Here is a 21,480-nt window from a genome sequence, read left to right on the forward strand (position 1 = left end):
TCCCACATTGTTTTCACCGCTCATCACCAGTTCTGTTTCTGTGTGGATTGGTATGAAGTTGATAATTTACTACTAGGTTACTGCCCAAACCAGTGCTGTTAGTTGGTTACATCACCCAGGTTACTACCGCCCAGGAATGAAGACTGGAAGGAATTGTTTGGCAATGCTAAGGACCGTCTTAAGACTCCCTGCTTTAACTCTTAAGTTGCCGTAACATTGTCTCACAGCATGTTAGAGAACTTAAAAGGAAAGATTAATTCATAACACGAAAGAACATTAAGATTATTCCAGAAAATCTCTTCTTAGGAAAAGGAATAGAATTACTGAATAATTTAGCATGTTTATCCTCAATTCTGGTGTGCTCTTGAAAAAAATGCTTCTCCTCGCTGTCACTTTTCTAAAAACATACTAAGGAAGTCCACCTTTAACTTTTGACCCCTTTTCACCCTTCTTCCTATCATGCCCCCCTGCTGTCTGTCTAGCTTTATCTGGAGTATGGTGACTCTCCGTGTTACGGGTGCAGTCTGTAGACCCAGTCTCTTCCTCTGTGTACATACTAGTAAACAAAGAACTAACAGATTTTCCCATTGCTCTGTTGGCAATCATGCTAGCCTGTATCCCGCAAGCTTCAGTAACTTGTACGTTCTTCTATGATGAAGAAAGACAATGATAAAGATGTGAACTTGTACAAGTAGCTATAGATGCCTGTTCTACGCGCAACTCACAATAAGCATAGACTTAATTTTGTAGACATAGATAGAGGGAAGGTAGGCATTTTTTTAGTTGACATTGTCAAACTTAATCAATAATAGGTAGCATAATCACAAGAAGTACTGTGTACAGCAAGAAGCAAAATTCAACGTTTTGTAAATGATTTTTTTCTTTAGTTTAATATGTATAATGAATTGTGAAATTCTCCCTTAATTTAGACATGTATGAATGCCAAGAACAATGGTTTCCTGTTTCCTGTAAATCTATAGATATAAAAAGACATAGAAGTATGATAGTTGTAACCAAGTAACAGCACCGTCCAACCATTCAGCATATCCTGAGTTGATCATCTCTATTTGTGTTTTGTTGGTGTACAGGAGCCTAGTTGACACTGTTTATCAGCTGAAAGATCAAGTCGAAGAATTATGCAAAGTAAGCTGCAGTCTTTTTTTTGTTCCTTTGTTTTTTGCAACCACTTCATACCCATGCACATCCTGCCCTCTTTGCACTGTTTTGTTCCCATGGCTTTTCTTGTTCTTGGCTTCCTTTGTTGTGAGGCTTCCCATTGTGAGTTACTGGAGGCTGCTGTATCTTCAAAGATGCTCAGTTTGACACCTTGACAGTTTGTATTTTATGACTTTTATTATATAGTCTGAATTATGCAATGGTAACCTTCTTATGTTTTGTGAATTTAAACACAATTGGCTGACATGATTGAAGGTCTGTTATGAAAAGGCCTGTGATTGGCTGCTTTTACAGAAATATGTAATTGGCTGATTTGATTTCAGGTCTGTGATTGGCTGATGATACAGACTGATCTGTGATTGGCTATGCATGGCTTGAACCTTCCTTTTATGGGTGGAGAGCTTAAAATGTTTTAATATCAGTATCACAGATCAGATGGTATTTACTAGTGTGTTAAAATTAGGTTGACACATCAACAAGATTATTTAGTGGTATGCAAATACAGTACTGCTACCATTCAGCAAGCTTAGAATTGGGATCAAGCAGAAATTGATGGTGATCTCACAGTAAGCTTTTTAACAAAGGAGGCAATATCATTTTCCTTTACCTTCAGTTGTCATGCTGTTGTTTTCATGGCACTTGCATTTCTGTTGTTGGGCTGAGTTACATCTTTGTAACAAAGTCCCAGTCCCTGCAATTTTGTGTGCAGGACAAGCAGTGCCCCCTGTTGGTGTCATTCTTCACTGCACCAAGCAGAATATGTGTTGGTACCTTGTGTAACAAGCAATAACTGCTACTAAATCCCCTAACTCTTTATACGTCTTTCCCTTTTTCATACTCACCACATCTCTTACTTCTTACATATGGTACATTTCAAACCATGTATGCATGTGAAAGCAAACAGATCCTAACAGAGAAATTGTTTCTGTAGAAAATTAACCTTTTTACGCACCACTTGTTTGCATCCTTGGATAGTCACCGTGGCAGGGAGCAGGGGAGGAAATTGCTTGGCTGGCTCCCGTTTTAGGGAAAAGTATGTAAAATACTAATGTCCAGGTGAAGAAATGTTCTTGTGTACATGTAATAGTTGTTGGCTGTTCCAATAGTGTATGGGGTTTGAAACCAAAGAAATGAAGTAAGATTTCCTGTGACATACTTTTCGAACCGTTGAGGTTACCAAGTGACAAGGAATAGAAATCTTCATTACATCTCTTCAAATCGCACCAGATTGACAAACACTTCTAAACACAAGATATGATCCCTGTAGCCTGATTAAATCTTGCTTATAGCAGCCCACCCAACCTCTGACTCTCTTCCTAAAGGGGAAGAGCCAGTTACAGCCCTGGACAGCAGAGTTTGTGAAACACAGACTATGATCCTGTAGAACTAAGTATTCTTTGGCACAAGGGCATGTACATGTAGAACTGAATTTTAAGATTTCATTTGACCCAGAATCTTAACCCCTGTACATGTGTATGCAAAAATCTGACACAAACTTTTAGAGAACAGAAAACAGTCCTATTTTTATGACATAAGTAAGAAAATTGTTGCCAACACACTTTGTCTGGTTGAGATATACATGTATTTCACAAGTTATCTCTTCATCAGACCTGGAACAGTAACAAAGTATGTTGAAACAGCTTTGGACATAATTGCTTTCACATATATCATCGTTGTCTGTGACTCCTGAAACTTGCTAACACTTCTAAACTCTAAAACTCTTCATATGTAAATTATGATGATGATCTGAACATTGTTTGTACTGCAAGGCTTGAAGATTAATCAAAGTTTGCCATCAAGGCATGGCTGAGTTTGCTTGAAATGTGAAAATTTTCTACAAATAATTTTGCAATAAAAAAGCTGTCTACCGTATTTGAAAAAATTGCCACCAAATCAGTATTTTTTTCAATTTGATGAATCATGACAAAACCTCATTATTCAAGTTGTTTTCCTGATTTATGTGCATGTTTGTCTTCTGTTTGGTTCATTGTGGTCATCTCAAAGGTTTTCGATTCAGTATCTAAGAACAAATTTATTAGGAAAAGTCTGTTGATGGAACATTTTGTTGACATAACACCAGTCAGCTATATTTTCACATAGTTTCTTGTAATATGTTTATTGAAAAATGACATTTTAACAGCATGATGTTATCTTAACCTTTACCCTGCCCTCATTACACAATGCCTTCCTCAACCTGTGCTTAGGTAACATTAGGCTAATGATGTATTCTGTAAAACGTAACAAGTCAATGTATCACTTACACTTTAACAGACAAGGTAACAAGTACACATGTATGTTCTGCTGCTGTTGTGTATCTGTGCTATTTTGTGTCTTAAGACAGTTGTAGTTTGCGAGCTATGCTTCTTTCTTGGCTGTGTACTGTTTTTGCTAACAGCATGTGTTGTTTCATTGTTCATTTCATTACTTGCTGGTATGGTGTTCCTCAAGGAAGTATCTTCGGGCCACAACTTACATTTTTGTTGCTCAAAAACCAACTTTCCTTTGCATTTTAAGCCATAATCATTTGAATGTGAATTTGGTGTTCCACAAGGCAGCAGCCTTGGGCCACAACTGTTTTTATTTGTCACAACTGATTTTGTCTTACTTCTTTAACCATTGCAGGAAACCAAAAGGCTTAACAAGGGTCTTGAGGAGGAGGTAATGGCACGGAAGAGAATGGAGTCCATCATTCGCAAGTCCATCAAGAGTTTAGCCGAGACAAATTTTGACGAGACCAACTTGTGACTTCTACAAAATAAGATACTTCAATCATGAAAATGGCAAGCCTGTTAAGTTGTAGTGTTCAAAGAAGACAATAACTACAGCCAAATATACAATTTTAGTTTTGGTAAAAGGTTTGTTTTAAGTGCAAGTAGATCTTGCACATCTTCAAGACCATAAAGCCATCTAGGGAAGAAGTTACTCGCTGCTTCATTTTTTGGATGTGTAAGTATGATATTGCAATAAAAACAGGCAACTGTTCTTGGTATGAATGTCAACTCAAATTGGTCCATCTTTTCAGGTCATGTATATCCATTGTCTTGGCCTTGTTCGAAGCAAATGTTTCTAGTCCAGCATCCTTTAACTGGATAAATCACTACCAACTTACAGACTCCACATACCCAGTGAAAAGCATCCCAACTTGGGGTTTTCGGAAAAACCTGTCCAGTCCGGAATGCGGAAAACCCTGTCCAGTCTGAAAAGAGGGTCTGCATGGGGGTATACGTTGTAAGCTACTAAGTACTAGTATACAACAACATTTTTTATCTTTGATATGGCTAAGCACAGAAATAACATCAACTTGAAGTGTGACACAATGTCATACAAAAATTATAACTTAACAAAAATCATCCATCATTGTTACTTCTGTGCATCATATAAAAAACTTCTACTCTTTGAGACTGAACATGCTATTAGCCTTACGGCATAATTTTGCAAATAAAACACATTATTTTTAAAAGGATACATAGTTCTATACAGCTCACAACTTCTACTAGGGTTTGAAAAATACCATCTCGGCTTTATTGTAGTGCATTGTAAAATATATGTAATGTTTTAACATTGTGTACTAAGGTCATTCTTAAACCAGGATTTAAACAGACCAGCTCTCAAAATGAGTACTGCACACTTATCATTCAAAGAAAACCTTTCAAAGCCTGTCTTTGTAACGTATTGCCACTATTTAACAACCCGAAATTGATGGACACTCACTATCCATTGTTTGATGGACAATGGGTGTAATTCTCTCCCCTCATGTCCTACCAGATAAGTGTTAATTGGGTACTTTGCATTTGACAGAACTGACTTTGTGTGCATGTTGTACCTTTGGATCACTCATTATGCTGCCGATTCTATAGTTATGTGTATCAGTTTAGTGTAGGTGCTGTCTGAAGTAATAGTTTTAAGCATTGCCAGGAACCCCTATGCAGACCCTCTTTTCAGACTGGACAGGGTTTTCCGCCCCATTTCCCTGTTTGGACTGGACAGGGTTTTCCGAAAACCCCCCAACTTGACATGGCTGTTGACAAGTGAGAACTAGTGACATGTAACAGTACTATACATGTGTACATGTATGATAGCAGGAGTTTGGATATTGTAAAGACACCCAACAAATGAACCCCACAAAAAATATAGCCATTTAGGTACATTTCATGTCCTCACTCCAGAACAAAAAACACTTAGATTGTTAAAGGTCTTGCAGAAAATACCAATTTTGGAAAAAAATATTTCTCGTCTTAGCATTGTTGGGAAGTTCATTAGAAGTTTGGCTTATATCATTAGTACATGTACTTGGAATTACAAGTTTTCATACGCTGGAAAATCTCTTTTTTTAGCGCATCTCCTGTTTGATGCAATAATGTTTAGTGTGGATACAGCTGCAGAACAATTCTGGTCATATTTGGGTGTTGGGGCAAAACCTTTAATAAAAAAAAGCACAGAAGAAACAATATGCTTTTGTAAAGTTCTTAAAAGATTGTGAATGGGACAGCAATTTCCATTTGTATCTCTTACTGGCTGTGTTCAATGAGTTGGGGATACTTCTTACTGGATTCTTTGTACATTAAAATTTCTTTGGGTATGGAATATATACATATAGTATTTGTATTATACTGTTCTTTTCTGTCCTGTTCAGTGTAAAAAAAGTGGTGTTTCCTTAAATGCAGTTGTATCAAAGCATATACAATAGATGATTCAGTTATAGTATCGTTGCATTAAGGACTTTGACATACTTTTTGTAATCCAGCACTTAGTTGTATATTCTGAATGTCAAAGCATCTTTGTAATAGTTTTGCTGAAATCAGCACCAAATCCCATGCTGATTTGTGTAGAATAGAAATATTTGGTTCGTACATTATTACAGCGTCAAACATCACAAAACTAAACCATGGCACAAGTATGAATGTAAGACATTATAGAGCTTTCTTCTTGGTATTGTCATGTTCATTCTTGAACTATATGTGTAGTGTTTTTTTTTGTCTTGTTGTAAACTTGAATATGCATGAGGAAGGACATGAGGAAAAATAAAAGCCAAAACCCTGTGTATCTGTATCCTTGTCTGTTGTATTACTGGATATATATGCAGTCAAACCTGTCTATAGCGGCCACTCAAGGGACTGGAGAAATATGGCCACTATAGACAGGTGGCCACTATAGAGAAGATGTTGATCAATTGACCATGAGCAAGCTACACATGATTTCAGTTCCCACTAATCTTTCTCACCAAGTAACATTGTCTCGATCGGTAAATTCACTGACAAAGACTTGCACTTTAATACTCGAGGCATGCATACCTTCTGCTACCGCCAAAATGACCCTGTTACTGTTAGGAACCCAAATCCTCGCAAACTACAATTTCAAACTCGGTGCAGGGTGACATAAGGCTGTAGTATGGTTGCAATAGGCAGCGTTTCTGTTTCAACGGGACCGGAAATCGTGTGGCCGTGTTGGACAGGTGGCCGCTAAGCCTATTTCTTAATCATTACGAATCCAAGGGACCGATAAAAAGAGGCTAATACAGGTTTGACTGTATATGGTGTCCCAGAAATAAAGTACATTGTCTATTTATCTAGCCCAGCCTGGCAGGTGTACCCATCCCATTTCTACCGGGGCTCCCTGCAGCTAGGGCAGCCAATGCAAGGAGCCAGGCTAATATTCATCTTTACTAACTCAAGAACAAAATTAAAGGGTTATCATCAATAACTCAAAATGTGCATCACTATTATAACAGTAAGTTTTCCATCAAGTGTCAGAGCCTTCAATAGTTCTCCCTCCCCATTTGGATACCAAGCCCATAGCTGTGCCTTGTCAGCCATAGCTTGCCTGAGAGAGGTGTATGCAAATGTACATAAACATGACACCAGGAACCAGAACAAGATGACAAAGTCATCTGTACAATTTATGATATGAACCAGAACAAAATGACAAAGTCATCTGTACAATTTCTGATATAAACATGATTTTACAGTGGAATCAAGGTTACTTTAGACTTGGTGTATCTTGTGTAGAGAATCCATGCCTTCAAGAGGATCTCAGAACCAAGATGGTGCTGATTTCCAAACCCAATATCATTTTTTAAATGCTAGTCATCTTTGTGGTAGGATTAGCGTATTTTTAATTACAAGCAAAATCGATTAAAAATATATATGCTTGAGTGTGCATGTACATCTAATCAGTACAGTACATACAGTAATTGTCAAAAGACTGCCATTACTTTTATTAATGGCAAAATTACAGTTAAAGTGCTGTGTTTCTCACATTTGTAATAAGTTCAAAGATAGGTGTAAATTTTGGGGGGCATAACCTTAAGAATGTAATACAACCGAAAAGTCGCAAAGCAATAATTAAACAACTGAGCCAGATCAAAAAAGAACCGCCCAACAAGATTATTCAGCATTGCAGAATCTTTATTCAATTCAATCCTGTGTAACTTAAACAGCTGAACTTTAAAACTCTGGCTGATATTCTCCAAGTATCAAAAAGGCAATGGTGAACACTTGAATATTTACACGAGTCAGACTGCACGTATACATCAGACTATGCTTTAGTATGCTTTATAAATCAAATCTTTACTATAACTCCATTTACACTTTCCTTAACACCACAGACATACAACAGAAGTTTACTTATCAATTAAAGTTACAGCAAAGTTCCCTTTACAATTAAACATGTTTCTTCACTAGTATTAGGTGTAAACAAGGAATAATCTTGCGTAACCAAAGAGGATATAAGTTCCATACCAATAATTATCAATATTGATAGATTCTGGCCCTAACTACCAGCTACAAAATCGTATCATAATGTAAACCAGGAATCGATAAACAAGTTTGCATGTAATACTTTACAAATACATCATCCATAATTGTATCACCATTGATACAAATGGGAGGGGGCAGACATAATATTTACAATTTGAGTTCCAAAATTACATGTTGTATGCAGCTGCTAAATTATCACGTCTACCCAGTGGGTTTCATAGAGTTGCTAAATAATATTTTCATACTGTTTCTACACTCACTCCATCAAATACCAGAGCTACATGTATAGTAGCCTCTACCAGGCTCCACGGATCAATGGCCAAATGGTACAAATTGGACAAATAGATGGAATAGGCCACACTATTTGGAGTATTTCGTCTATTTGTCCAATTTCTACTATTTGACCAATGATCCACAGAGCCTGGTAGAGGCAATAGCTATAGCACAGTACCAGTGATAAGAGTAAATACAGTATGAGAATGATACAGGCATGCTGATTACATACAACTGTAGCTTATTTCCTGTACAGTTCACACATAGAAGCTTCTGTCACCATAAACTATAGATAAAGATGTGTCTTTTCTAACAGATCGGTATCAATATGAGTAGCTGTGAGCAACTAAACTGAAGGCTTGAAACAAAACATTTTTGCATCATTCATTGCAAAGAGTGGTAATAGTACAAAGTTGTTATATGGCATTCCCAAAAAGAAAGTTACCTAATTAAGTAACGTTACATGTGCACAGTACTGTACTATTATTTGAACGAAGACAGTCTTGTCTTTTGATATTGAAGACGGCATACAAAGGATGTACTGTTGTTGTTGTTGTTGTTGTTTACATCTGCCTGAGCTGTGCCAGCCTCTGTGACAGTTCGTCCTGTTGTTCGGAAGCTGTAGACGGTGTACCGATGGTGCTGGTCTGACCCTGCGGCAGCTCCATGTTCAACTCCAGCCCGGCCTCGTCAGCCACCTGGTGCATCAGGTTGTCCACCTGGTCCGTCGGCACATTCAGAGTCGTGGTGCCGCTCATGGCGTCCTCCATCTGCGCTGACTGCACGTCTAGATCCTCGAACTGCCTCTCGAATTTGTCCATCAGGCCGGTCACCTTTTCTAGATTCATGGAGCGCATAGCTGCGTCCATAGACTTGACCACTCCGGCCATATCCTTGGTCACCTTCTTCATAGTGACCGCCGTCTGGACTCTCTGCGCCACGGCGTCTATCCTGGAACTCATGCGGAGGTAGTTCAGAGACTGGTTGTGCTGTCGGATGGAATTCTCGGCGTGAATACGGGCGCCTTCCATGTTGTTTTTCTGGATCGCCTTCTTCAGCTTGGTCTTTTCCTCTTTCTCCATTTTGTCGCACTTCTTGGCGTTCCTCTGTAAGTCCTTGGCGGCGAACTTGAGATTGAAGAGGTGTTTCTCCATGTTGGACATCTTGGCGACTGGTTCGTACAGGTACAAGGTGTTTAGAACGGTGGGAGTGACCAAAAAGTTACACAGATATTACACACAGATGATGACGAAGTGACTCTGAATCATCCGGAAATTCTGGTACTGACGTCACGTTAGGGTGAAAGGTTGACCAAAGAGAGGAACACTTCCGGATCAGGAGCGCACCTGGCGGAATTTGACAAATCTGCAGCGTGTAGCTTTTGCAAAATTAAACCTGATCGAACCCTGATCATTATTTCAGGAGATGCTGCCCGAACAAAAAATGATCATTGCAACTTGAGCCATGTTTGCGAATCAAGCATTGCTGTCAAAAACATGCTGATTAAATGAGCTATAGATTTTTTATCTATTGCGAAATTGTAGCATATTTGCGGTCACTATTTTCAAAGGGCACGCTTTACTCCCTTTAAAATGAGAATTGCTTGAAGTTTGTTCTTATGGCGGGTTTGGGTGCCAACTTCTAATAAGAAGTATGATGGTGATAGCACAGTGGTATTGGGGCCGCTTGCACAGTGGTAGTGTATTCGGCCCGTGACCGAGAGGTCGCCGGTTCGAATCCGCCTGCCGTGTTGCCGGTCTTGTGCCCTTGGGAAAGGCACTTGACACGACTTTACACGTGAAAAATGAGTCGTCCCTCGGATAGGACGTTGAATGGAGGTCCCGTGTATGGGGAGAGCCATACCCCATGCACGTTAAAGAACCCCCACACGTGCGATGGTGCGGTGTGCGTTGCAAATCCTTCTGTGGCGGGAGTTGGAGCCGGATGGATGCCTGGCGAACCTCTGTCTCGTATCAGCCACATGGCCGGACGGGTGTGTCACCCCGTAAGGGGCGGTATAACCCGTCGTGTGCGAACATGTGCGAACAAGTACAGGGTTAGCCCTTGACAATAGCGTACGGCTAGTTGGGCAGCCCTGGCTGTTTGTAAACAGCTGAACAAATAAATAAATAAATAAAAATGATGGTGATAGCATTGCGACATAGAAGTTATAAGAAATTCTAGATCTCTAGCTCTGTGGCCATATTGAATATAAAACAGCAAAGAATCTCGTACGCGACAGCAAATTGCAATTGCAACTTTTAATACACAAGCAACACTACAGTACAGGCAACCAAGATACATGTGTATTGATATCTAGACCAAGTCTGAAGACAATAACGTACTTAGCTATTTGAAAGGAAGCGCGTGATTCAAAGTTACTCTTAAGATAAGTGAGTGGAATCGTCTTAAAAGTATTGGTCATAATTAGAGTAGCCTCGCCAAGAAAAAAAGGGAAAGGCCAGTTCTTTGATTTTGCAGGTCATCCTATATTGTTTCTTTGACTTAACTAACTAAAAGTTAGTCAAATAATAATCATAAACACTGCTGCATGCACGAGAACATTTTGTTGTCAAACACTGAAGAAAATAGCCTGGATACCATACCCCAACCTCAAAAATATATTTTGTGTTGGGGTCTGGCAGGACGGCTGTAGAAATGTTCTCGAAGGCCCTTGCTCAGAGGGAGGAGAACCTAGGATTTATGACCACTCACACCACAGGTAGCCAGCTACAACACACCACAGTTGGTCAGCAGGCTATCACAGTACGAATCAGGTATTTGGTGGCCACTGTTATGGATTCAAAAAATACAGTTGGGGGTCATTAACCAATCATGGTAGGGGTGTAGTACCTCCTGCTGATCCTGCTGCTGTTCTATTGGTGGAGTTTTTTTGCCCACTATAAGGTGCAAAATTGAGAACCCGGTCTATGCCATCCTGCCAGACCCCTGCACGATAGATTCTTGAGATCGGGCTGGGGGTTGGTAACCAGGCTATGAAGAAAATACATGTCTATAGTATTTTCTATAATTCGTCTTTTGCGGTAGTAGTCCCTTCTGGTCGGACTAGTCTACCCATGAATAAGATAGAGTTCGTTTCGTTGTCTTTGATAAAGAACAGAAAGGGATGGTCAGCAGCGAACTCATGTGCAGGCCCACCCAGAACAATTATACCAGCTGTCGCTGCCGCGGCTTCTGTGCCCTTCTCATTGACCTCCACAAACGCCTTGTGAACGAGGGCGTCCACGTGAAGATCACGTGATCCTGTCATGCCTGACAAGTCCGCATCCGTGCCGAACAGGTCGGGCATCCCCATTTCTGACAACTTCTCACTCAGCCTGAAATCTTGTTCAAGTTTAAACTTCGGCATGAGGATGCCGATATCTTCTTGAACCATAGACTTCTGCCACTTTCGAAGCACCTCCGGTGGTGTTCAGTCCGCCTATTTCGTCTGGTAAGACTACCACCATACTTAAGTGCTTTCCCTTGTAAGGCATCTCTAAGGTACAATTGGGTAGATGTACTGCAGTTCAGGTCGTCATCACGGCCAAGTTTAAAGATCCCGTCTTGATACATCATGGGTACCTGTACCTCTTCCTCAGGGCTGACGTGGAAAGGGCGAAGCATCGTATCTGAGGAGTAGAATTGACTCTCCCACTTTCCCTTGAAGTAGATGGCGTTGACTAGGACAAGCAGGGTTTCCGGCGAAACAGAACCTGAAGAAGAAACAGCTATCATCAGGATAGGCCTTATATCAAAACTATTCAAAACACTGTTTTAAATGTAATCTCGTCATTGTGTGCTTGCAGATATGAGAAATTGAGCCATTATTTTTACACGGGCTCAGTCTATGCTATGTAGAAATACTTGAATAATTGGTTTGCACATACAACACCACGCCCTGCAAGATGGAGCACATTGGGTCTATATTGTACAGCATAAAGTGCAATAGAAGTTCCACATACCTGGCGCCATGATATCTTGTATTTTGTTATCTGTCTGTTCCTCCACCCAGCTGTTGATAGTTTGCCGTGCTCCCTCTGTGTCTCCATGGAAGTCCACAGGAGCTAGGTCCGCGCCGTAATGCCTGGATGTCTCATCAAGGAACTTCTGTACAAACGTAAAGGAGTTCTGACCGAAGAGTCTATTAGCAGTCTTGAGTATGTAGGGTCTGTCGGAGTGGTGTAGTTGTGCCAAGAGATCGCGGAAACGATCATGGAAGTCCGTTTGGTTTGACTTGTTGAATCGTAGCACTTGTCTGATCTAAAAAAAAAAGTTTGGAATTGGTCACACTTTAAAGCAGGTACCTCACTGGACCGTTGGTAACGTCGCTGCGTCCTATATTGGATATGTGTATCTGTTACCCTTGACGTTTTTTTCATGCAAAACGTACAGGCATGACCAAAAAGACAACAAACACACACAAAGCAGTGAAAAGATTTGTTTTTTATCTATGAAGTGTCGGTGCATAATCCGACCAGAATACACTACCCCATTCACGCTGTCGCTGACAGAGATATACGGTATTGTCCCTTTTGCTCACGTGTTGTGCTGTATTATTCCTTTCTGTATATATATTAGCTCACGTGTTGTGCTGTATAATTCATTAAACTCACCTGTTGTACTGTATCGTTCCTTTAGCTCACCTATGTTTCTGCATATTGTTCCTTTAGCTCACCTGTTGTGCTGTATCGTTCCTTGCCCCCAGGTAAGTCATGGCCAGACAGGTGGAGATACTGAAGGGTGAGAAGAAGATGTTCTCGGGATGATCCTTGTGGAGCGCCTTGTACAGCTCCAGGGCAAACTCGCTGTTGACGTCAGCCAATGACGTAGGCTCTTGTGGGAAGGGGTTCTCCGCGGTTGCTATAGCAACGAGGAGTCCAAGCAACCAATAGTGTGGACACAGCATGTTTGATTCTGTGGGATCATTTAAAACGAACATTTCAACTTGTTTAATAACGTTTTGTAACGGAATATGTCATGAAATTAGAAATAAATATTCATATTTCCGGACCTCGCTGTGACGACTTCAATATGGAAAAAATGTCAACAATGTAGTACTATTATCATTCATCGTAACATCCTGGTTGCGATTGAGAACAACGCTAGCATCTTCAAAATGTTAATCAAAAGTACTCACCTTGTCACAACTGTTTTCCCTCCCAACTCACCGGACTATTTTGGCTGGTATACCGGTAATGCAGACTATAACAGTTAATGGTGTCCTCAGTGTAATACAATGAATATGAGAAAGATCACAGCATTTATAGTGGCGAGCTGTTTGTTTTATAGGTATACGTGTCGAAAAGACATGCCAGTTTGGTTTTGAAGTACACGTGGCAGAATTTTTACATCAGCATCAAAGATCACGATGTTGTTTTTAGCTGACCACGTGTCGTTTCGCTGGGCACAGGTAAAATGTGGTGGGTGTAGTAATACGTGTTGAAACGACACTGGTCATTACGTATCTAAGTACACGTGGCGGTCATAATGTGCGTGTGTACTGCAGATCAATCTCTTTTCGCCAGATGTCGCTTTTGTAAGAAGAGCTGTTCTCGCTGGCCTTGTTTTGGCACCTCACCTTCATCGTAAGTTTTAAAGCGAGACATACAATTAACATAAACATAAACCTACATGGTTACTTTATATAGTTTGCATCTTAGAGCCATACATATAGCTTCCATATCAGGCCCTCAAGCCTCGTGGCTTTAAAATGTACATGATAAACACATCGTGTGAGACAACAAACGATCAACCTTTGCACCTTTGGAGATTTTTTTGGCACAGTTCCAAGCAAAGAGAATGAATGTGGTACAGTCCCAATCCGTGTACGTTTTATATGTAACATTATAACAAAGGGACGGTTACAGACAAATGCGCCAAAATCACACCACTCAGAAAAATCTTTACAATACAGATTCGATGTAACGTTACATACGTAAATGCAAATTAATGAAACAATGTGAATGGTGCGATGAACATGTGGAATGCTATTCTACGAGGATAATCGGCTTATCGTTGTTTATATAACCCACAAAGCTGGTTATCTATTCTCAGAATGGCCTCATTCAAACAACAGGTGCTGTGATTGGAGGAACATACGTAGTGTACAGCGAATTACCAATCAGCACTCCGCTTGTAAATGTACTCTACAGGTTGATTCCATTTAGCTTCCATCACTTGTACGGGCGTTCATCAAAGTTTGAAAAGTACCGAGCCGCTTGGCGACATGGGAAGCAAACTTCGGTGCACCGTCGTTCTGTTCCTTGTCCTGGGTCTTCTCACCAGCCATAGGACCAGTGCGGAGAAGGTTCTGATGTTTCCTACACCAGGGTTTTACAGCCACTGGCTGGTACTGGCAGAAATCGGGCAGGCGTTGGTTGACAGGGGTCATACCGTCACCGTCGTTCTTCCCCAGGACCTTGTGGACGCACGGCGGGCAGAAAGGTCTGGTTTTTGGTTTGAGACCTTTCAAGACCACGGAACCGGGGCAAGAATCAAGGAGCTTATAGACTACAACGTGGCAATGGCTGGACAGGCGTCTACATCTATTTTCCATACCTTAGAGGCAGGCATCAATATGACCGGGACAATGACAAGACACTGTGACTTACTTCTGAGGGACAGTACCCTGGTAGGTCGCCTGAGGGCGGCACAGTACAGTGTAGTTCTTACTGAACCCATCTTCCCCTGTGGCGCTCTCATGGCAGCTCATGTAGACGCCAAGCTGCCAAATGTCGCCGTCCTGCGATATGATGTTTATTTTCAGGACGTTAAAGCTACAGGTGTCCCCCACCCCCTGTCCTACGTAACATCAGTGGAAACGGATCTCACTGATCAAATGACTTTTCTACAGAGATTTCAGAACGTTGGCTTTTACAGTCTTGTTCACGTGGCGGCGAGCGTGTACGACGGCGTGGCCCGGGAGTACCTCGGCGAGGGAGTGACTACACAGAGCGTCATGTCCCGTACGACGTTGTGGCTGTATCAAACCGACCCCGTGCTGGATTTCCCCCGTCCCACCATGCCCAACATGGTCCATGTTGGCGGACTAAACGTCCGTGAGGCTGCGCCACTTCCCAAAGTGAGTTCGAAGAGCCTAACTTGTATCCAGTCTTGGCCCGATTACTTGGCTAATACTGTCAGAAAGCATGTACAATGTAAAAGCTAGCGCGGTATAGAGTCGAGTACCAGATTAATGTATTTTGGTGTCATTGGTTTCAAAACACTTTAACTTGGCGTTTGTCACCGTGTAAATGCCATTTTTACTCTCTTTTAGCCGTTGAATAACACTTGCTTGTCGATCATGGACCGTAGACTAACTACATGTGGTTCATCCATACAGGACCTGGAAGCGTTCATGCAGTCTTCCGGACAGCACGGAGTGGTTATCGTCAGTTTCGGGACGATTGTGAAGACCATGGAATCGGAACAGATAGAAGTCTTCACTGCAGCCTTCGCCCGTCTCCGCCAGAAGGTGGTGTGGCGGTACACGGGAGAGAAGCCGGCCGGTCTGGGCAACAACACCAAGCTGATGGCCTGGCTGCCTCAGAACGACCTGTTAGGTACGGGACACATTCCAAATCGCTCTTAACGGGACACATTCCAAATCGCTTACTTGTTTGATAGTAACGTTACACGACTTCAAATTCATCATGAGGGATTCGCCAATAAAACAAGGAGTTGGCAAGAAATCAGAATGTTGGAATGTCAATTATACAACAATGATAATGATTATCGTTAATGGACATTCATACCCACGACCAACGAATGCTAATCTATACATTGATAACAGTCCAAAAGGTTTGTCTATGATGACACAGCCGCCATGTTGGTTGGTTAAACTTAAACCTATCAATTTGCACCTGTTCACATAGTATCATACATTCAAATGTACCTTAAACTTGAAGATATAACCAATCAACATGGCGGACTCCTTACGTCAGAGTCACGTGGGTGGCAACAGCCTAAAACCCGGTTCTTTTAAGCGATATCCATCATGGGAGAGTATTGGCCACCTATCGTGCATTGCGCTAGTTCTGTGTAGTTTTAAAGCCATACTTAAGAATGTCTATACTAAAAGTATTATTTGTGAAATGAACAATTTGACACAGGCCACCCGAAGACCAGAGTCTTCATAACCCACGCGGGTTACAACGGCGTGTGCGAGACGCTGCACCATGGCGTACCGATGGTTTGTCTGCCGCAGTTTGGAGACCATCCCGGTAACACCGCTCAGGTGGTGGCCAGAGGGCTGGGGGTGAAGCTAGACATCAACAGGGTGACATCAGACGAGTTGTATCAAGCCATTCTCTATGTTCTCACCAACAACAGGTACTCTTAGTTTGCATGAAAGCTTATCTGCGTTCAGATACCATGTAGATTGTTGTAAGTGTTGGCGTACTCATCACCAAAACAGTGATGTAAGTGTGGAAATTGTTGTCCACCAGAGACAGTGTTGTTAACTGTTAGCTTGGAATGTGTTCAGAACCGTATCAGGGGCAATGTTTTAGCGTGGAGAGTATTCAACACAATGGACATTGCTGTTAGTGTGGAAAGTGATCAGCACCAGGGACAGGGTTGTTAGCGTAGGGATCAATCAGTATCAGGGGCAGTGCTGTTAGTATGGGAGTGTTCGGCACCAGAGACAGTGTCGTTAGTTTGGAATGTCTTTTGAACCGGAGAGTGTTTTAGCATGGTGAGTATTCAGCACGATGAACATCACTGTTAGCGTGGAAGGTGATCAGCACCAAGGACAGTGTTGTTAGTATGTGAAGTGTTCAGAACTGGAGACAGTGCTGTTAGAGTAGGGATTATTCAGTACCAGGGACAGTGTTTTAGTGTGGGGATTGTCCAGAGCCAGGGATAGCGTTTTACTGGGGGATTGTTCAGTCCCAAGGACAGTGTTGCTAGTATGGGAAGTGTTCAGCACCAGAACAGTGGAGATTGTTCAACACCAAGGGCAGTGTTGTGAGTATAAGAAGTGTTCAGCACCAGGGACAGTGTTGTTAGTATAGGAAGTGTTCAGCACCAGGGACTGTGTTGTTAGTATGGGAGTGTTGAGCACCAAGGACAGTGTAGTTAGCGTAGGTATCATTCAGCACCAGGGACAGTGTTTTAGTTTGGGAAGTGTTCAGCACCAGGGACAGTGCTGTTAGTGTGAAAGTATTCAGCACCCGGGACTGTGCTGTTAGTAGCCTGAGGAACAGTGCTCATAGTCGTTGTCACGGTTGTGTCGAACATGTTCAATGTTCGGTGTGCATGTTTTGATTACCACAGTCGGTCAAGTCGTTACGGCCAATTCCATGCCACCATCCACTAATGTTATACCTTTCCGCAGTTACCGTGATACTGCAGCCCACCTGTCCTGCCTGCACCGTGACCAGCCCCAGTCACCCATGGAGCGGGCCGTCTGGTGGATAGAACACGTCATCAAACATGGCGGACTGCCCCATCTCCGCGCACGCGCCGTGGAGCTGCCGTGGTACCAGTACTACTTGCTGGACGTGGCTGCGTTCCTTTTGGCTGTCTGTGCAGCTGTACTGGGAGCCGTGTGGTACAGCTGTTCGTTCATTTGTAGAAAGTGTTGTTGTAAACGTGAAAACAAGATCAAATCACAGTAGATTTAGAGTTTCATGATGAATACAAGATGAGGAGGAGGAAATAGAGAGAGAGATAGAGGCGAGGGAGAGAGAGAGAGAGACAAAGGTGACAAGGAAAGAAACTTATCGAAGGAACAAGCTAGTCAAGTGCTCCGCATGGGTCAGTTGTACTCCAGGCTGCCACAATGCACTGCGTTGATTAAAATTCCAGTGTCCTGTAAAAGATAATGAAAGTCTCAATAAACGACATCGCACAATTTCGTGTGCCTATGAAAATTTTATATATAGCCGACAGTCGTAATATTAACACCATTATATAGGTGTGTTACATGCTATGAATAGGACGTTTACTACGGGCTCGTATCCGTTAATTCTAACAAGGTCACAATACGTTTATTAAGAGGACTCCTCATACGGGCGTATTATTCATGATCATTTCTTTTGGACTATAGATTAACAGCTACACATACGAGTGTAAGAAATAGAAGATTGGTGTATGTGGTAATTAGTCTTCTCTGGCGACGCGCAAACACTACTTATTGAGTTCTTATGCAACGAATCTGTATAAATATGGGTAATCTGCACGCTAGGAATAGAAGCAAACGTCTATTTACGGGGAGGGAGTTAAAAATCTTACCCCTTTTTATGTCTTTGTGTTCTCTTGAAATGTAGCCTTTATGTTTAATATCAGGTACCAAAGCAGGCGTAAAAAACGTTCTGTGTAACGTTACATGATAAAGACCCGGTAACATACCAAACGGTCGCGATCGACCTTTACAACTTTGTGCACACGGTCCAAAGCTCATAATAGAAAACAACATGGATGTGATCGCGTGACACAGTTCCAACGCACATGCGTTTTATAATAACAGGGAACTTTGTACAAAAATCAAATGTGGCGTATTTGTAACTCAAACTTGAAAACTGGTCTTGGTTTATTCCTTGGTTTATTCAACACCCCTGTTCAGATAGGCGGATAAAAAACAAACCAGTCAGAAAATGCTTATAGATTCGATGTAACTGCAAAAAAAGCCCCACACTTGTTTATGATCTGCTTGGAGATGAAATAATATGACTGCTGCAGTGGAACTGGTGAAATGCTATATGCCCGGAGGATAACCGTTGTTTACATAACCCGCTAACGCTGGTCATCTATTCTCATGATGACCTCATTCAAACAGCAGGGGTTTTATCAACTTCATGTGATTAACCGAAACGTACGCAGTGCATTGCCATTGTGAACTAGGGGGTCCAAACTCACAGCACTTACTTTCTGTCCTAAGGGCTATCTACCTCTCAAAAATCACAGTAGTATATAGTCAGCACGCTGACTATTATTATTCAGGCGCAAGCAGGCGCAGGTCAAAGGTCATCGCCTGCCTAGTGGAGCAGGTCAGAGGTCAGATATTATTTAGTCAGGGCGGGTCAGAGGTCAGAAGTCACATATTATGTATTCAGGCGCAGGTCAGAGGTCAGATATAATGTATTCAGGCGCAGGTCAGAGGTCAGATATTATGTGCCCTTTTGATACACCCCCCCCCCCCCCCTCGCCACAAATGAACCTCCCCCACCCAAATCGTGAATGACATGCCCTTATTTGGCCTGGTTCTAAGTCTCTACGTCACAAAGTAAAAAATAAACAAACATGACAATGACCGTCTGATTTTTCCTTTCTTTTATTCTGTACTTTCAAAAGTCAGCATCCAGCGTGAACTTCTGCTGTTCAGAGGAGGACATCACCCCCATCTTCTGATACTCTCCCACCTTCTTCTCAAAGAAGTTGGTCTTTCCCTCCAGAGAAATGTTCTCCATGAAGTCAAAGGGGTTCTCGCTGTTGTAAAGCTTACTGCACATGAGTTCTCCCAGCAGCCTATCTGCGACAAACTCGATGTACTGTTTCATCAGGTCTTGATTCATCCCAATCAGCTTCACTGGAAGAGCTTCCGTCAGGAACTCTTGCTCAATCTTAACAGCATTGTCGATAATCTGGTGAATGCGCTCTTGACTGGGCTTATTGATCAGATAGCTGACCATAAGACAGGCAAAGTCGGTGTGCAGACCCTCGTCTCTACTGATCAGCTCATTAGAGAAAGTCAGCCCTGGCATAAGTCCTCTTTTCCTCAACCAGAAAATTGCTGCGAAGGCCCCGGAGAAAAATATCCCTTCCACAGCAGCGAACGCAACAACACGATCCCCAAAAGTGCTTTTCTCGTCTCCGGTCCACTTTAGGGCCCAGTCAGCTTTCTTCTTTACACAAGGTATGGTCTCAATCGCACTGAACAGATGCTCTCTTTCATGCGGATCCTTCACGTAGGTGTCGATTAAGAGGCTGTACATTTCAGAATGGATGTTCTCAATGGCAATCTGGAAGCCATAGAAGCACCTCACCTCAGGCACCTGCACCTCTTTGGTGAATCTCTCTACCAGATTTTCATTCACGATTCCGTCACTAGCTGCAAAGAATGCCAGGACGTGTTTGATGAAGTGTTTTTCGTTGTCATTCAGACTCTCCCAATGCTCCAAGTCCTTAGAGAGATCAACTTCCTCCGTTGTCCAGAATGATGCTACGGCCTTCTTGTACATGCGCCAGATGTCGTGGTACTGGATGGGAAAAATGACGAAGCGTCTGGAGTTTTCACGCAGTAGGGGCTCACACTGCATCTCTCGGTCTACAGAGACCTTAAGTACGGACAGCTGGTTAGACTTCGGTGGCTGCGCTGGAAGCATCTTGCGGCGGTTCTGTTAGCAAAAAAAGGAAGACCTTTTATCTTGTCTGTCACCATATATTTGTATATTTACATTTGCATCAGACGAGTCGGTACTCTGATTGGTCCAGATATACAGAGTTTAGGGGGGATATGTAATTCCTTAGCTCAAGTCGGGGTGAAACAGAGGTCAGGCTGAACTTTTGACCCACCAAGGTAACTATGACAACCCGCCCTATTGTTCACCGCTGGCCGCGGAACCTAGTTGCCCGTGCTGAACAACGCCAGATGGCCCATTGTTCTTGTGTGGGTAGGAAACAATAGACGCCGCGGCTTGGTATGCACACGGCTGGCTTGGACAGACCTAACGGTAACCTTCAAGGAGAGGTCGTACAGAGAAATACAGTGACCACCCTGCATGTTGTACCAAGGAGCTTTTATCAGTAAGCGCTGGCCGGACACTACGTTATCGGACATACATGGCCAGCCCTAACTCATTGGAACCGAGGAGGTAAGGAAGAAACGCAAAACCTTTATCAACAAGTTGAACAGGGTTCTTGGCCAAACGTTACGTGGGATAAAGTGGGCCCGTATTGAAATGCAAATCGGCCTCTGGCCCCTGGTTGACCCCGCTGGCCCCGACCCTTGGTGGTCGCGCTGAAGAACGCCAGATGGTGACATTGTTCTTGTGCGGGTAGGAAACAATAGACGGATTGGTCACCGCGGCTTGGTATGCACACGGCTTGGGAGAGAGCTAACAATGCACTTGGAGTCAGGCCCGTGCGGAGTCAGGCCCGTACAGTGAGCGTCACACATTCTGAGCAGCTACAAGACAACAGAGAACGGTGCTGTCTGGACACTGCGTTGTACGTACATACATGGCCAGCCCTAACTCATTGGAACCGAGGAGGTAAGGAAGAAACGCAAAACCTTTATCAACAAGTTGAACAGGGTTCTTGGCCAAACGTT

General features: G+C 42.5%; 4 protein-coding genes and 1 pseudogene across 4 annotated transcripts in view; 2 read left to right on the forward strand and 3 right to left on the reverse strand.

Moving 5' to 3' along the window:
- Nucleotides 1-3,949, forward strand: part of LOC118427191 (rho guanine nucleotide exchange factor 7-like) — a gene marked incomplete in the record, with an annotated part of 32,321 nt that extends 28,372 nt beyond the window's left edge. The window contains 2 exon segments of the mRNA XM_035836827.1: nucleotides 997-1,143; nucleotides 3,799-3,949. Coding sequence (XP_035692720.1) covers nucleotides 997-1,143; nucleotides 3,799-3,921 — 270 coding nt within the window.
- A 3,613-nt stretch (nucleotides 3,950-7,562) lies between these two features.
- LOC118427607 (charged multivesicular body protein 1b-like) lies at nucleotides 7,563-9,500 on the reverse strand. The gene has a single exon (XM_035837474.1). The coding sequence runs from the start codon at nucleotides 9,365-9,367 to the stop codon at nucleotides 8,768-8,770; it is 600 nt and encodes a 199-aa protein (XP_035693367.1). The 5' UTR covers nucleotides 9,368-9,500; the 3' UTR covers nucleotides 7,563-8,767.
- A 1,171-nt stretch (nucleotides 9,501-10,671) lies between these two features.
- LOC118427588 lies at nucleotides 10,672-13,476 on the reverse strand (annotated as a pseudogene).
- Nucleotides 13,477-14,191: 715 nt separating this feature from the next.
- Nucleotides 14,192-18,058, forward strand: LOC118427618 (UDP-glucuronosyltransferase 1-5-like). The gene is made up of 4 exons (XM_035837493.1): nucleotides 14,192-15,288; nucleotides 15,550-15,769; nucleotides 16,319-16,538; nucleotides 17,545-18,058. Exons 1-4 carry the CDS (start codon nucleotides 14,434-14,436, stop codon nucleotides 17,825-17,827), a joined length of 1,578 nt encoding a protein of 525 aa, XP_035693386.1. The 5' UTR covers nucleotides 14,192-14,433; the 3' UTR covers nucleotides 17,828-18,058.
- Nucleotides 18,059-19,495: 1,437 nt separating this feature from the next.
- LOC118427594 (ribonucleoside-diphosphate reductase small chain-like) lies at nucleotides 19,496-20,550 on the reverse strand. The gene has a single exon (XM_035837446.1). It carries the CDS (start codon nucleotides 20,531-20,533, stop codon nucleotides 19,496-19,498), a length of 1,038 nt encoding a protein of 345 aa, XP_035693339.1. The 5' UTR covers nucleotides 20,534-20,550.
- Nucleotides 20,551-21,480: the final 930 nt, after the last annotated feature.

Source organism: Branchiostoma floridae, chromosome 12 (assembly GCF_000003815.2).
Source record: "Branchiostoma floridae strain S238N-H82 chromosome 12, Bfl_VNyyK, whole genome shotgun sequence".
NCBI classification, from domain to species: domain Eukaryota; kingdom Metazoa; phylum Chordata; class Leptocardii; order Amphioxiformes; family Branchiostomatidae; genus Branchiostoma; species Branchiostoma floridae.

Excerpts from the sequence above, each read along its gene's own strand:
- LOC118427607 (XM_035837474.1), bottom strand. The coding sequence starts at position 9,367 with ATGTCCAACATGGAGAAACACCTCTTCAATCTCAAGTTCGCCGCCAAG.
- LOC118427594 (XM_035837446.1), bottom strand. The coding sequence starts at position 20,533 with ATGCTTCCAGCGCAGCCACCGAAGTCTAACCAGCTGTCCGTACTTAAG.
- LOC118427618 (XM_035837493.1), top strand. The coding sequence starts at position 14,434 with ATGGGAAGCAAACTTCGGTGCACCGTCGTTCTGTTCCTTGTCCTGGGT. Across the intron at positions 15,289-15,549 it reads AGGCTGCGCCACTTCCCAAA|GACCTGGAAGCGTTCATGCA; the intron begins GTGAGTTCGAAG and ends TCATCCATACAG. Across the intron at positions 15,770-16,318 it reads GCCTCAGAACGACCTGTTAG|GCCACCCGAAGACCAGAGTC; the intron begins GTACGGGACACA and ends AATTTGACACAG.